General features: G+C 58.9%; 2 protein-coding genes across 2 annotated transcripts; one reads left to right on the plus strand and one right to left on the minus strand.

The window, feature by feature from the left end:
- Positions 1-2,050: 2,050 nt before the first annotated feature.
- Positions 2,051-5,241, minus strand: CHRNB2 (cholinergic receptor nicotinic beta 2 subunit; the record flags this gene model as incomplete). Its single annotated transcript, XM_082298525.1, has 6 exons — positions 5,123-5,241; positions 4,428-4,573; positions 4,285-4,329; positions 3,854-3,963; positions 2,773-3,733; positions 2,051-2,221 (listed from the first exon to the last, which is right to left on the minus strand). The coding sequence occupies exons 1-6, from the start codon at positions 5,163-5,165 to the stop codon at positions 2,051-2,053; spliced, it is 1,476 nt and encodes a 491-aa protein (XP_082154651.1). The 5' UTR covers positions 5,166-5,241.
- A 555-nt stretch (positions 5,242-5,796) lies between these two features.
- UBE2Q1 (ubiquitin conjugating enzyme E2 Q1) lies at positions 5,797-14,492 on the plus strand. Its single transcript, XM_082298660.1, has 13 exons — positions 5,797-6,165; positions 7,239-7,343; positions 7,636-7,740; positions 8,056-8,106; positions 10,040-10,180; positions 10,747-10,831; positions 11,261-11,321; positions 11,851-11,941; positions 12,034-12,092; positions 12,338-12,386; positions 12,553-12,648; positions 12,794-12,860; positions 13,290-14,492. The coding sequence occupies exons 1-13, from the start codon at positions 5,881-5,883 to the stop codon at positions 13,319-13,321; spliced, it is 1,227 nt and encodes a 408-aa protein (XP_082154786.1). The 5' UTR covers positions 5,797-5,880; the 3' UTR covers positions 13,322-14,492.
- Positions 14,493-14,722: the final 230 nt, after the last annotated feature.

The following is a 14,722-nucleotide window of genomic DNA, read 5'->3' on the forward strand; positions in this document are numbered from 1 at the left end:
AGCCCAGCCGAGCTGGGACTGACCTCTGCAAGGTGCAGCAGCAGGACCAGCATAATAACAAAATTAGTAACAAAAAACAAAGTTTCAGTATTGTTGGCTGTGGGTGTTAATTCCTGCTGAGGTGAAGAGGGGGCCCATGGTGGGGTTTGGAGAGGGACAGAAATGAGTTAGTATTTGCTATATGATGAAAGGAGACAAAGTTTGGAATTGAGCCTCTTGCCTCAAACATGGGGCTCATTGGGCAGAGCTGAGCCCTTGAGGGCTTGGACTGGCTCTGAAATGTGCAGGCAGGTCTCTCAGCTCCTTCCCTCACTGCTAGCTCTAGGATGGGATGTGTCTCTTCTCCAGTCTCTGGAGGCCAGCGGTGGCTGCAGGCCCTGTCCTGTGTCCGTTTGCATCTGAGCTGAACCAGAGGCTGGACATGGTGGTGGAAGGTGAGAAGTAGCAATGCTGTTGCCATCCAACAGCAAGTTTATTGGGTGTTGTTGGAGCAGCCCCTTCTGTGCAAGGCAAGTGCTGGCTCTGCCTAGGATTAGAGCTGACACTATTTGTATGAGACAGAGGCCAAAGAGCTGTTAGCATGGAAGCGCAGCCCAGAGCAAGGAGCCCTGAGGCTGGGAGCAAGACCCCGGCTCTGGCCATGGATCTCCACAGGACAGCCAGAGTCAGCTGGGCTGGGGCCAAGCAGGGTCACCACTTGCTGAAAGTCCAGCTGCCACAGGTTCACCCTTGCCTGCAACTGCCCTTGGACGCCCACAGCCCTGCATTGCTGTGAGGGATAGGAGCTGCCTTGGCAGCCAGTCCAGAGCAGGGCTGGGGGGGCTCCTTTGTCTGCAGCTGCTCAGGGAGCTGTGCCTGAGGCAATGGGGGCTCCTGTTGTGCTCCCCACACCATCCCAATGCTCACAGATCTCCACTCCCCATTAGGGTGCAGCAGAATCCCCCCCCATTCTGCACTCACTTGAGGTTGGACCAGCAGCAGAGGAGACACAGAAGTGGGATGAAGTGGGATAAAACCCTGGCATGGGGCTGCTGTAGGAGCAAAGCTCTTAACATTTAGATATCGGGGTGCAGCCCTGAGAGTAGGAGCTCCAGGAGCAGCAGCTGGGCTTTCTCTGGCTGGGTGAAGTGCTGGGATTTACATTAATTTCTAGCGTGCAGCTTCCCCTGGCCCTGTGTGTTGCCAGGCCCTGCAAATGCCACTCCCTCCAGCCCCAGGGATTAGCGGTATTTATAGCAAACGTTCCATTTCAACTTTCCCCAATGAGGGCAATTCCTGTTGGCCAAGGGAGTGTGGGAAGTGCTGCTGGCCTGACCACAGCTGCCAGCCCAGTGACCCATGGTAGGGCCTGGTTGCCAGCAGCTCCCAGCTTGGGTTGATTAACTGTTTTCCTTTTCCTTGTGCAACTCATCTTGTGCCTGCTCTTGGCTCCAGTGCACTGAACTTGGAGTGGAACAGAAGACGATGGAGCTGGAGCAGCCCCTGGCACTTGCTGCCCTGGCTCTGCCTGCAGGTAGGACCTAAAAATAGCCTCCTCCTGCCTGGTCCATGTGCTCAGCCCGGGGATCCAGAGCTGAGCAGCCCTATCCTCCTCCCCATGCCTCTGCTCCTGCTCTGTCACCTCCTGGGAGCCCCAGAGATTGCACAGGGGTTGGCAGCACCCGGCAGGAGCCAAGGGCTGCCTGCTGAGGCTGGGGCTCTGGCCCCGCATGGCCTGACAGGAGATGCAGTGAGCGACTGGTGCTCCCAGGAGCAAAGAGCTGGGCATGTCCCCATGGAGCTGGTTTTATGCTCCTATGCTCACTCCCTCAGCAGCTGGGATTTTACTCTTCCAGAGATAATGCCTTCCTGGCCTCTTACCTTGGTCACAGGCAGCCAGAGCCCCCCCAGCTCCAGCTGCATCCTGCTCCCTCTGGCCTGCAGAGCACAGTGTAGTATGAAATTACACCAGATGGAACCAACCCGGTCCTGTGTAAGTATTTATTGGTTTGCAGGGGCTGCCTGAGCCCAGTACCCAGCTCTCTGGCCCTGGGACTGGCCACTCCCCATGCTATTTGGAAGTGGGGGTACCCTGGCCAAGCTGCAGCAGGGAGTTGGTGGTGTAGTTCTGGAAGAGGGGCTGGAGGAACATGCCAACGGTGCCAAAGACACAGACGAAGATGAAGATCCACAAGAAGAGGCGGTCGATGACCATGGCCACGTACTTCCAGTCCTCGCTTACCTGTGTGGGGGTGGGGAAAATGCTGGGTCAGGCTGGGGCCTGAGGTATTGCCTGACACTGCCCCACCTGGGAATTCGGCATATCCTCAGAGCCTTGAATCTGCTCCCTCAGCACTGCAGCTGCCTGCCAGCCCGCTTTGGGCCCCATGGGGCTCACTCCCCCTGCTGTCACCCGCACTGCTGAGCCCAGGAAACACCTCCCCAGTGAGCAGAGCCGCGGGGAGCTCTGCAAAATCTGCAGCCTGACAGTGCCATGCAGGGCCAGGTCTCCCAGGAGCCTCCTGGGTCTCCCGAGCAGCTGCTTCTGCTTCAGCCTGGGACTGCAGTGGTGGGTCAGGGATCAGTGCTGGACCCCCTACCCAGGCAGGAGCTGCAGGGCCTCACTGGGCACAGGGCTAGGCAGGGACGCCCTTGGTGCTTGTGCACATCACTTCCTGCGGTGCAGCCATGAGCCAGGACACACTGCACCCTACAGCTCTGCCTGCACCCCACAGCTCTGGCCATCCCTGAGCACTGCCCACCCCCAGATGCACACCGCCCACTCCAACTTACACTCTGATCATCATCCTCACTGCGCATGTGGTCAGCAATGAAGCGCACGCCATCCACTGCTTCCTCCAGCCCGCAGCTGCAGCCAGCTGCGGGGGCTGGTGCCTGCCCCTGTCGCTCCCGATAGCCATTGAGCCCCTCGGCCTTGGCAGCACCAGGGTTGGCGTAGCAGGTGCAGGTGCGGGCACCAGCCTGGACGAAGAGAGCGGTGGCAGCAGCACGTTCCTGGGTGTGCCGGCGCTGGCGCAGACGCTGGCGTGCGCAGTTCTGCCGCGGCTGCTTCATGAACAGCAGCGCTGGGAGCTTGTGGAGGAAGAGCGTGCGGACCCAGGGTGGCATGGTGTGCGTGGTGGGTGAGCGGTGGTGCACGTTGAGGACACAGACGCTGGTGACAATGGAGAAGGTCACCAGCACCATGGTGAACATAAGATACTTGCCCACCAGCGGTACGTCCAGTGAGGTGGGTGGCACGATCTTGGAGATGAGCAGGAGAAAGACGGTGAGGGCGAGCAGGACAGAGATGCAGAGTGTCATCTTCTCGCCACAGTCAGACGGGAGGTAAAACACAAGGATGGCCAGGGAGGTAATGAGGATGCAGGGGATGATGAGGTTGATGGTGTAGAAGAGCGGCTTGCGCCGGATGATGAAGTCGTACGTGATGTCCACATAGGTGGAGTCATCAGGGTTCTCGTTGCGCCGTCCCGGCAGTGCCACGATGTCCCACTCGCCACTGGGTGTGAAGTCATCCAGGCTGGCCACCTCGCTCTTCAGCACCAGGTCTATCTCGGTGCGGTCGTAGGTCCAGGAACGGAACTTCATGGTGCAGTTCTGCTGGTCAAAGGGGAAGTGCTTCACCTCGATCTTGCATGCGCTCTTGTAGATGGCAGGCGGCAGCCAAAAGATGCTGCCATCATAGGAGATCACCGCGTTGGAGTAGAAGGAGACCTCATACATCCCATCAGCGCTGGGGTGAAGAGACGTGCTGTCAGTCCTTATGCTGTCAGCCCCAGCAGCACAACCACACGGCCCCCCACCTTGGGTGGGGTTGGGGAACACATGGCACCTCCCCCAAAATACGACCTACTTGTTGTAGAGCACGACATCGGGTAGCCAGATGTGCTTGGAGGGCAGGCGGACCTTCTTCATGTTGTCAAAGTCCTCAGGCTTCCATGTGAGGCGGTAGTCCTCCCACTCCTGAGGACAGGCGGGATCAGCCCAGCCACAGGATGGGGGCCTGGGGCAAGGGGGTGGGTCAGGACAGGGGGGACACAGGGGTCCCACACAGGCTTTATGGAGGGCTATGACAGGGCAGGGTGGACATTAGGATCCCACACAGGGTGTAGGGGGGGGTCCCTATGATAAGGATGGGTCTCAAGGCAGGAGCTGGGGAGTCCTGGGGCAGGGTGGACATGGGGGTTCCCAGTGCATGGGGGCCCAGGACAGGGTGCAGGGTGGAGTCTTGGAGCAGGGTGGACATGGGGGTCCCAGGGCCACGTCAGAGTCCAAGGTGCCCACCTGGGTCAGCCAGACATTCGTGGTCATGATCTGCTCCCGCTCATGCTGCAGAGAGAGGGGGGCCAGTCACTCAGGGTGCTGGGAGGGTTTGTGGCCCCCTCACTTGCCTGGTAGGCTGGGGAGTAGAGTCCTGGCCAACTCACCACACTGATGAGCTGCGCCAGCGACACCATCAGCTGCACAGTCACCAGCTCAGAGCCATTGGTCGCCGGCCGGATCAGCTTGTTGTAGCGCGCAGGGTCCAGCAGATACTCAACCAGTCGCTCCTCTGTATCCGTGCCCAGGCTCCCTGGGGCATGGCGGAGCCTGAGCCCCATGGCGGCGGGCAGGGCCCCCCACGAGGGCCGGGGGACCCCCCGGGATAGAGGCTGTACCCGGGCTGGGGCTCTGTGCCTTGCGGCCCGAGAGCAGGAACGGCGGGAGGCACGGGGATGGGGTGCGGGTGTCACAGTCGGCTGTGGAGCGGGGAGGGCCGGGGGGAGGGTGGGAGCTCTGAGGGGCTCCATGACTGGGGACGAGCAGCTGGGCAGGGCTGGGGGGTCCTCCCTGCCCTCCCCTGCCTGTCCCTACCGTTCCCTGCCCGTTCCTGGCACCCCCTCCCCTGTTCCTGCCGGTCCCTGCCCACCCCCGGCACCGCCTCGGAGAGCCGGAGCCCAGGGCGGCCGCACAGCCCCGGGGGGGTCGAGGAGCGCTGGAAGCGCCGGCGGCACCGGCACCGCGGAGGGGCCGGTACCGGCTCCACTCCGGATCTGTCCCGTGCAACAGGCGCAGCCCCGGGCCCGGTCCGGTCCCCTCCCCGCCGGTGCCGGTGCCATCCCCCATAGCCCCCGACACTTACGCCTGAGGGCAGCGAGAAGGCAGAGGACGCGGAGCAGCGCCATGGGGGAGGCCCGGTGCCCCCGCCGGTACCCGGCGCTGTCCACGGTCCCGACCGGGCGCTGTCCGAGGTGCTGGAACCGGCGGCGGCCCGGGCGGGGCGGCCCCGGGCGGGAGGCGGTGCCGGGCGCTGCGCCGGGGCCGCCCCGTGCTCCAGCTCCGTCGCCGTCACCGCCGCCGTCAGCGGCCCCGGGGCCGCCCCCGCCTCCGCCCCGCCGCGGCCCGGGGACACGGCGGAGGGCTCTGAGCTCCCCCAGCCCTGCGCTCCACCGGGGTTCCTGCACGGTGCCAGCGGGGCGGCGGAGCCCCGGGCGGGGATCAGAGCGGGGGGCGGAGCGGTGGGAGAGTTAGCGGGTGGAACCCGGGACCGGAGCCCCCCGCGGCTCCGCCGGACACCAGTAGGGGGGGGTCTCAGAGCCGGGACTGCCGGGCCTTGGGCAGCCCCGTCCCCGCGGGGCTCCCGCCGTGCCCGGTGCCCCCTCCCCCCGTGGCCCCTCCCGGGCAGGGGCGGGGCTCCCCCGCTGCCCCCCCGCCGGCCCCGCCCCGCTTCCCCGGGGCTCCCCAAACGTCACTTCCGCTCCGACGGGAGATGCTTCCGGCGGGGCGGCTCCGCCCGTTCCGGTGACGGCACTTCCGGGAGCGGGGCCGTCCCGCCGCCATCTTGGGCGGGCTCCGGGGCTGCGGCGGCGGCGGCGGCGGAGCGGGTCCCTCCATGGGAAGATGCAGCGGGCGGGGCCGGAGGAGGCGGCGAGGGCGCAGGCGGCGGCGGGGGGGCCCGGGCGGAGCGGGGCCGAGGTGGCGGCGGCCCCCGCCGGGCGGCTCCTGAGGCGAGAGCTGCGGCTGCTCGAGTCCATCTTTCACCGCGGCCACGAGCGGTTCCGCATCGGCAGCGCCTGCCCGGACGAGATCAGCTGCGAGTTCGTCCCGGGGGCCGGCGCCCGAGCCGGCGCCTCCGCCTCCCGGGGGCCGCCGCCGGGACCCGTCCGTATTCACTGCAACATCACGGTGAGGCCCAGGGGGTGCGGCCGGCCCAGACTCCGCGGGGGCACCGCAAGGGCGGCCCCGGCACCGAGTGGGGCCCTCCCTTCGCGCGTACGGGGCTGCCGCCGTTGGGGCCCAGGGTGAGCTGGGCCCGGGCCCCAACGCCCCTGGCGGCGGCTACCGGGCGCGGGGGGGCAGCTGTCCCGGGCCCCTCCTCCGCGGGGCCTGCGGGAGCGCCGTACGAGCTTCCGCCAGCTCGTCGGGACAGCGGCTGGCGCAGGGAAAAGGCGGGGGGCAGTGCCCGGCAGCACTCCCGCCGTCCCAGTGGCCCGGTGTACGAGGCTGCGGCCCCGTTTTCCCCGCTTCCCCCGGTTTTGTTTTGGGGGATTTCCCGGAAGGCCCTGAGCTACCTGGAGAAGAGGCACCTGCGGCAGCAGCGCCGGCTCTTCCTGTCTGCTCTGGCTCATCCGCACCGGGGCTTTAGGGATCTTGGTGCTGGGTGGCTTGGCGCTGGGGTGCTGATGCCCTCTTTGATCACAAGTTACAACTGGTTTGTGTCTCCAGGCGAGGAGGGCCAGCAGGGCTTGGATAGCGCCTGGTGCAGATTCTGAATGGGGCCAGTGACCACGATTTTGTAGATGGGCGAGTTGGGAGTGTGCCAGAGGCTTTGTCCTGGGTTAAAGGTGCCTGCCTGGGTGCTGCCGGGTTCTTCTGCAACTGCTGGTGCAGAGCTGCGAGGGGAGCAGCCTGTGGACAATGTGGGATGCCCTCAGTGTCCTGCCTCAACTTCCTTCCACCACCAATCGCCCCACGACCAGAGGGTTGGCCAAAATGCCACCACCCTCCCTCCATGTTACACCCTGGGCCGGGGGACACACCACAGAGCCAGCCCAGCATGGTCAGAGCAGGGGTCTGTACTGCCCTCAGCCCCAGGTTTGTGCTGGAGGGTGGATCAGTCACCTGTGGCCTGATCTCTGTGGTCCAGAGGGATCTGTTTGCAGAAGATGCTGGGCTGCAGCCCCCACCCCATCTGGCTCACTGCTCTGTGCACTGCAACGGCCTCCATGCCACCAACACCACCTTCTCCTCCTCTCCAGGAGTCTTATCCAGCTGTTCCCCCAATATGGTCTGTGGAGTCAGATGATCCCAACCTGGCAGCTATCCTGGAGAGGCTGGTGGAAGTCAGGAAAGGAAATACGTTGGTGAGATACGCTTCACTGCCTGGGAGAGGGGAGGGCTGGCAGCTTTGGGGGGGTAACTCCCTGCTTGCATGTCCCCAGCTGCCCAAGGTGGGGATTGCTTCTGGTCTCATTAATGTTCCAGATATTTGGGATGAGCTTCTCTGACTTTGAAGCTGGGGTGGGATTTTGCACCCATGTCTACCACTGCTTGGAGCAGGAAGGAGTAGCCCTGGGGCCTTTGCTCACTGGCTGCAGTGCTGAGGCTCAGCTCAGCAGGTCCCCACCCTTCCCTGACCCTCTGTTCTCTGGACAGCTTTTGCAGCACCTGAAGCGAATAATCTCTGACCTGTGCAAACTCTACAACCTCCCCCAACATCCAGATGTTGAAATGCTGGACCAGCCTCTGCCGGCAGAACAGGTGAGTGGCTCAGGAGAAGGCTTCCAAAGCTCAGAAAACAAGTTCCCTGATGTTTGCTGTGGAGGCTTCTAGGGGTTACCAGAGGAGGAGCACAGTGGATGAAGGGTTGGATTCCTGTCCTGGCTGATGCCAGCCTGCTCCACTGGGCCTTGGTGCTGTTTTCTGTAAAGGCTCTCAGCTACTCCTTGCTTTTAATTTGGTTCTGCTTTGTATATCCCTGTTTGACCTCACCTTGGAAGCGTCTGGGAAGGCAGGAGAGCATTTTCTCAGGACACTGACCACACAGTCTCCATCTCTATCCTTCTTTCCCCACAGAGTACCCAGGAAGAGGTGTCCTCTGAAGAGGAAGATGAAGAGATGCCAGAGGTAAGTGCCACCTCAGCGTGAGGAAATAAGCTGGAAAGCCGAGCACAGGGAGAAAGATGCTGAAAGGTGCGAGGGTACAGGGGTCTTGCCTGGAACAAGCGGGTGGTATCCAGACAGGGAAATTTGGCTCAAAGGCTGGATAGTTCTCAGCATTTTGATGCTGAGGATGCTGAGGCACAGCCGGCTGCCTCATGTTCACAAACCCCAGGAGAGCACAGAGGCTGAGCAGCGTAGCCATGGCCTCCAAAGGCAAGTGGATGAACTGTGAGCAGAGCTGCTTGGACAATAATGCTGTTCTCTAGAGCCTGCAGTTTCTGAGTGAGAGATGGGATTGCAGAGCTGCTTGGACAATAATGCTGTTCTCTAGAGCCTGCAGTTTCTGAGTGAGAGATGGGATTTCCGGGCTGCTGTTGCTGGCGGGGAAGTCACTGTTGGCACGGGACTCCCACAAGAGAGGATTAGGTCAGGTGGCTGAGTGTGCAAGTGAGCTAATTGCCAGGAATGGTGGAGGCAGCCACACTTCACTGCAGGCTGAGGGCACCTTGCTGCAGAACCCACAGGCTCTGGTTGTTTGGTTTGCAGTTTGGAGATCTCTAGAAGTGGGTGGAATAATCTTGAATCTCCATGGTGACATTCAGCGATGCCTCACACACGCGAGCAGCACGGGCACTGAGTCAGCAGTGCCGTGGAGCCTGGGGGGCAGGTCACTGAGCAGCAGCACCCCAGCAGTCAGGGGGTTTTAGCAAAGTTAATTGCTTGCTAAATTAAGACTGCGCTTTGCCAGGGTCTGCGGGGAAAAGAGGGAGGGTTAAACTGGCACCAGCATAACCTTGTGAATCTGCAAATCTGCTGCTTCATGGCAGATCAGTGTGTGCAAGGCCTCCACTCCTGTGGGCTGGAAAATAAACCCCCAGGAGCTGAGCATTCCCCCTTGTGCTTTTTGCTAAGGCCGTGTGTTCTCTAAGGGAGAACACTCACGTAGAGCAAAGTGGGATTTGTTGAGCTGTGTGGAGGAGTGGAGCAGCAGAGCTGTGCCCTGGCACAGAGATTCATTATGCAGGTTAATCTACTCGAGGGATTTTCTAGGAGGATCTCTTTTCCTGTGTGGATCTAAAAATGTCAAAGCCCTTCCAAAACGCTGCTCAACAGCCACGGCTAGACCAGAGAAGCCAGAGTAAACACTTGTTCAGAGGGTTTAGTGCCAGCGCTGGAGCAGTGTATATCCACAGCCATTTCCAGGAAGCTGACCCCTGTGTGCATGGGGAGAGACTTCTGTCATGGGCCCAGATGACTGCGACTGGCTTTTCCCATCAGGGTCTTGCATTGCTGTGTGTTACTGTGGGAAACAGTGAGGGGCAGAGGCTCTTCTGGGGTCAGGCACCACACTTGGGGTGTGCTGAGCTGATCTACAGAGAGCCCCCAGACATGCTGTGAAATACCCACTCTTCTTGAGGGACTAACATGGTGTGCAGCTGGATTTGGGTGCAAGGGTCTGTTCCTGTAGTGCCGGTGACTGGTGTCCACGTTGGGGTTTGGCTAGCGAAGGGGGCCCGGGTGGCCTGGCAGTGCTGTGCTGGGGGCTGTACTGTGTTCCAGCCATCCAGCAGCACAGGGCAGGCTGCTGAAGCCACAGGTGTGCCAAGATCCAGGGCCACTCGGTTACATGGGGCTCGTTGAGGAGTGAGATATTAATGGCTCGTTATAAACAGGCATGAGACATGGCAGGGAAGAATCCAGCAAAGAAAGAGCTTGTGTGAGTCCAGTGGAATGTCCAGGCCTTGCGTCTTCCACTCTATTTGTACCTCAGATCAGGAGCTGGGGCTTCCTTGGGCAAGAATTGCACTAGGAATCCTTCCTGGGTCAGGGCAGCTCAGTACCCAGAGCAGGGAGGAGCAAAGGCACATTTCTTTGAGCTTTCCTCTTCTCTTTCCAGGACACTGAGGACTTGGACCACTATGAGATGAAAGAGGAAGAGCCGGCAGATGGGAGGAAGACAGAGGATGAAGGCATTGGGAAAGAAAACCTGGCCATTTTAGAGAAAATAAAAAAGAACCAGAGGCAAGATTACTTAAATGTACGTGTCACCCAGTGGGCAGCTGGGCTGGGGAAGCAGAGGGACTCAAGGGCAAGAGTGATGGAGGCCCTTGCCAGCCCTCCAGCCCTAAATCAGAGGGGTTGTCCCCAGCCAAAGGTACAGCAGTACCAGTTCCCTAGGGCTGATGGGGCTGAAGCAGAGAAGTCTGTGAACTGCCTCTGCAGCTCAGGGAGGGCACTGGGTGCCCCCAGGGCATTGGTGCCACAGGGGGTGGTCCTCCTGCAGCAAGATCTGGGGCTCCCTTTTGCCCCCAGGAGCTGTGCCCCCCCAATCACCTGAGGCTGTGGAGGTGGCTGGTGGGTTGTGCTTTTGTACCCCTGGGCTGAGATTCAGAGACAGTAGAGAGGACACAGAGGTGTTTGTGCTGCAGCTCTGCTGCCTAAGGTGACATATTTGGGGCAAGGGGCAGACTGAGACGTGATGGGCAGGATATGGTCTGGTATAGAGGCTGGACAGAGTTGTAGCTCAGGTGTTGACCTCATAGAGCAACGGCCATGGTGGGTGCAGCATAACGATACAACTTTCCCCCTCCCTGTTCCTTGCAGGGTGCAGTGTCTGGGTCTGTGCAGGCCACTGACCGGCTAATGAAGGAGCTCAGGGATATTTACCGATCACCAAGTTTCAAGGGCGGTGAGTGCTGCCAGGAGCTCCTTGGAGGAGGATTCCTCCTCGTCCTCTGGGGTACCCAGTGGGCCTTGGGGCTGTTCTGCTCAGCTGAGGGGGAGGGTCTCTGGCATTTGATGGCTGTGGCTCTGTCAAGAGTCAACAAAGCCACCTTACTCTCTGTTCCCTGCCACTGCTGGGTGGAAGTGAGGAGCATGCTGTGGGTTGGAGAACTATCTGACTTCGGGGGGATGGTGTTCCTATTCCTTTCCTGAGCCCAGGGACTCAGAGAAAGAAACTGCTGCCCTCAGGACTGTCCCGCATAAGTGCTGCTTTCATGGAGGGACTGTCCCAAGCAAAGTTGTGCTGCAGGACCCAGGGGATTTGAAATCTGGGTGATGACTCAACCCTCTCTCAGTGTCCCCCTGCAGTGACCCACCTGTGTTCTCCTTGCAGGATACTATGCAGTTGAACTAGTGAATGACAGCCTGTACGATTGGAACGTCAAACTCCTGAAGTAGGTGGCCTGTCTTGGGATCATGCAATTGTGGTGGGTTTTGGTGATGGGACTGTCCCTGTGAGCAGAGGGGACATGAGCATGGCAGGGGAGCACCAAGCAGACCTTGGGTTAGCCTCTCTCAGGCAGCTGGCTTGCTGTCTCCATGACAAAAAGGAGATGATATCTCCAGACAAGATGAGGTAATTGGAGGACTCTGCAAGTCTCTGCTGTTCCTAGAGTCCGGAAAGAGGTGCAGCAGGCAAACCCTCAGCTTTCACACCCTCCAGACACCAGTGCTGCCCTTTCCGTGGGCCAGGCAGCCTTTATTTTTAAGCTGGCAGCATGGAAAAGGGGTGTGATGGTCTTCTCTGCAAGCCGGAAGCAGAATGCTGGCAGCCCGTGCTGTCGCTGCCCTCAGTGAGAGCCTGAGGGCCCCATGTGACTGCCCAGCTGTGCAGGTAGGGCAGCTCTGGGGTGTGGTGGCAGTGAGCACGGCTGACCTGAGGTGCACAGCCTTGACTGACCCTCTGGGGTTTTCCTGTCACAGGGTTGACGAGGACAGCGCTTTGCACAATGATCTCCAAATCCTCAAAGAGAAAGAAGGAACAGATTTCATCCTCCTCAACTTCTCTTTTAAAGTAAGGCTCCCCACTTCTAAAGAGATCCCTGACTTGGCGAGGCATTAGAGAACACCTTTGTCAGTGGCTTTGCTTCCTTTCTCTCATTCCAGGATAACTTTCCTTTTGATCCACCATTTGTAAGGGTTGTATCCCCGGTGCTGTCAGGGGGGTGAGTATCTGTCTCTGCTCTGCAGTGCTGCTTTCTGCAGCAGTTTCCCTGGGTTTATCCAGTGCTGTGCAATCCTGTGACTTCCTTGACATGGATTTGTCATTGGGAAACAGACAGGGGAGGGTGGAGTTTTTAGCATATTTTTTTCATCAGAGAACTAATCAGAGAAGGTGTTTCATCTCTGGAGCAGTGGGTGGGTACGATTGCATCTATCTGTGCAGTGACTTTGTCTGATTCCTTCCCAGGTATGTTTTGGGTGGCGGTGCCATCTGCATGGAGCTGCTTACGAAACAGGTGAGTGCAGGTCCCTGCAGGAACTGGGGGAGCTGTTCCGCCTGCCACACCCCGTATCCCTGACAGCTCCTGCCGTACCACTGCCTGGCAGAGCTGGGCAAGGCCCTTTGCACGGGGAGCACAGTCTCTGGGTGGGTCTGGCCTCACCGTGTGTTTGGTCCCTCAGGGCTGGAGTAGTGCCTACTCCATCGAGTCGGTGATCATGCAGATCAGTGCAACGCTGGTGAAAGGGAAAGCGCGAGTACAATTTGGAGCCAACAAGGTAGGGCCTGGACAGTAGGAGAATGGTGGGTGCCAGTGGGGTGGCAGAGGGGGGCACAGCCAGCTCTGGCCACACAGGAAGGGTGTGTGGGATGGCTTCCCCAAGGTTCCTGCTGGACTGATGGTCTCCGTGCCTTCCCTTGCAGAACCAGTACAGCCTGACAAGAGCACAGCAGTCCTACAAGTCCCTGGTTCAGATCCATGAGAAGAATGGTAAGTGTTGAGGGAGAGGGCTTGCATTTCCCCTTGCTTGCTCGTTTGGGCTCCCCAGACAAGCCACTTAAGTTTTAGCCTGCCTCAAGTGCAGAGGTGACCTGGAAGTGGTGGCAGCTGCTGTAACGCAGTGTGGCTGCAGAGTGCTGCTGCCCTCTCTGCTGCCCAGTGCTGGGCTCCAGTGGCTGTAACTAGAGGCAGCACGTCACTGATTGCTTGGACTTGATGGTCTGAGAGGTCTTTTCCAACCTAAATGATTCTGTGATTGCCCGTGTGGTGTTGGGAAGTAAGCCAGAGGGAAAGCCCCCAGTAATCAGGGATATGTGGCTCTTTGGAAGTGGGACTTGGCTGCTTTCAGCAGCTTTTCCAGGTGCAGATTCTCATTGCCCATGCAGTTTCCTCCCTCACGGATCTCTCTCCTCATTTCAGGCTGGTATACACCACCCAAGGAGGATGGCTAATGTGGATGCTGCAGGACCAATCTGAATATCTTCTGGATGCTCTACTTGGATCTTAGTGATGCCTCTTGGCTTTATCCCAGGATGTAATAGCTCTGCCTGTTGCAGGACAATACTGGCTGTTCAAAACTCTAAATAACTGTTTAAGGAGTTGGACTGACCCAGAACACTTGATGGGCCCATGCTAGCAGGCATTCTTGTTAAAACAAACTCTTGAGCCTCTTGTATTGCTGGAAACTTTTGACTCTACTCCAGTCTAGAGCATCCTCCTTACCTATGCTATGGATTTAATTTATTTTCTTATTTCATGTACACTGCTTTTTTTTGTTACGGTGTATGATGGATGTGTATGGAAAATGTATCTTTGGAGAAAAATTACAGTTTGTTAATTTGAGAATGCTGGTCTAACAAATTTTTCCAAGCTCCTGCTGGGTGGGTTGTGCCCTGCAAACCCTGCTGCAGCCCTGGTCCCAGGAGCTGTGGTGGGCCCAAGCCCTGCAGGAAGAGCTGGAGCAGCTGCCTTGGAAGAAGAAAAGCCCTTTTTTTCTTTTTTGGCATTAAGGGAGCAGGATTTCTGCCCCATCTTCCTTGGGCAAACCCAGCTTTTCTCTATAAACTGCAGACCTACAACTCAAAGCAGAGAGGGGAAGATCTGTGAGGCTGTCCTCTCCCCTGCAGTGGATGAAGGGTTTGTGGGTGTATCCCAGGGCTGCCAGCTCCCACCCCACACTTCTCCCTGTCCTCTTGCTGAACAGTAAGATGAGCTGAGGCCTGAGCTTTGTCCTGTTTCTCCCCACTAGCCATGCGTGGAGGCTGAGCCCCTTGTCCTTGTCCCTGTCCCTGCTGTGCTGTGGCTGCAAGCTGCTGCAGGGAGTGGAGCATGGGCACTGCTCTGTCCTCCCATCCCTGACCAGGACCTGTTCTGGCAGTGAACACCCCGTTCTATGGGGTTTTACTTTACTTTCCTTAAGCTGTTGTTCCTGCTTGCCTTTGTACTCCAGCCCTCCATGGATGGGGTTGCTGCAGTTGTGGCCTGTTGTCTTGAATATCCACGGCCCTGTTTTGAGTCTGCTGGAAGGAGATTTGGGTGTTGGAGCTCCTCTAACTTGGGCCATGTCCTCGTCTGGAGGGCAGAACTGACGCACTAGTGTCAAAGATGGAACCATGCGTATTAATTCACTGTGTTTGAATAAAAGTCATTAGAAAATCAAAGAGCCTAAGAACTCCATTATCTGCTTCAGCAGCTGCTTCCCTGTCCTGCTCAGAGCCTTGGAATAAAAAGATGCTGTTAGGAGAGGGATTGCTGATGGCTGCAGGAGTGGCTCTGGCCTCAGCTTGGGGACTATTTTTAACTGCTTTGCTGAAGCACCAGAGGATTTGTGATGCTGAATAGCTCTGCCCTAT

This window comes from Coloeus monedula, assembly GCF_965178545.1.
Source record: "Coloeus monedula genome assembly, chromosome: 29".
In the NCBI taxonomy this organism is placed as follows: domain Eukaryota; kingdom Metazoa; phylum Chordata; class Aves; order Passeriformes; family Corvidae; genus Coloeus; species Coloeus monedula.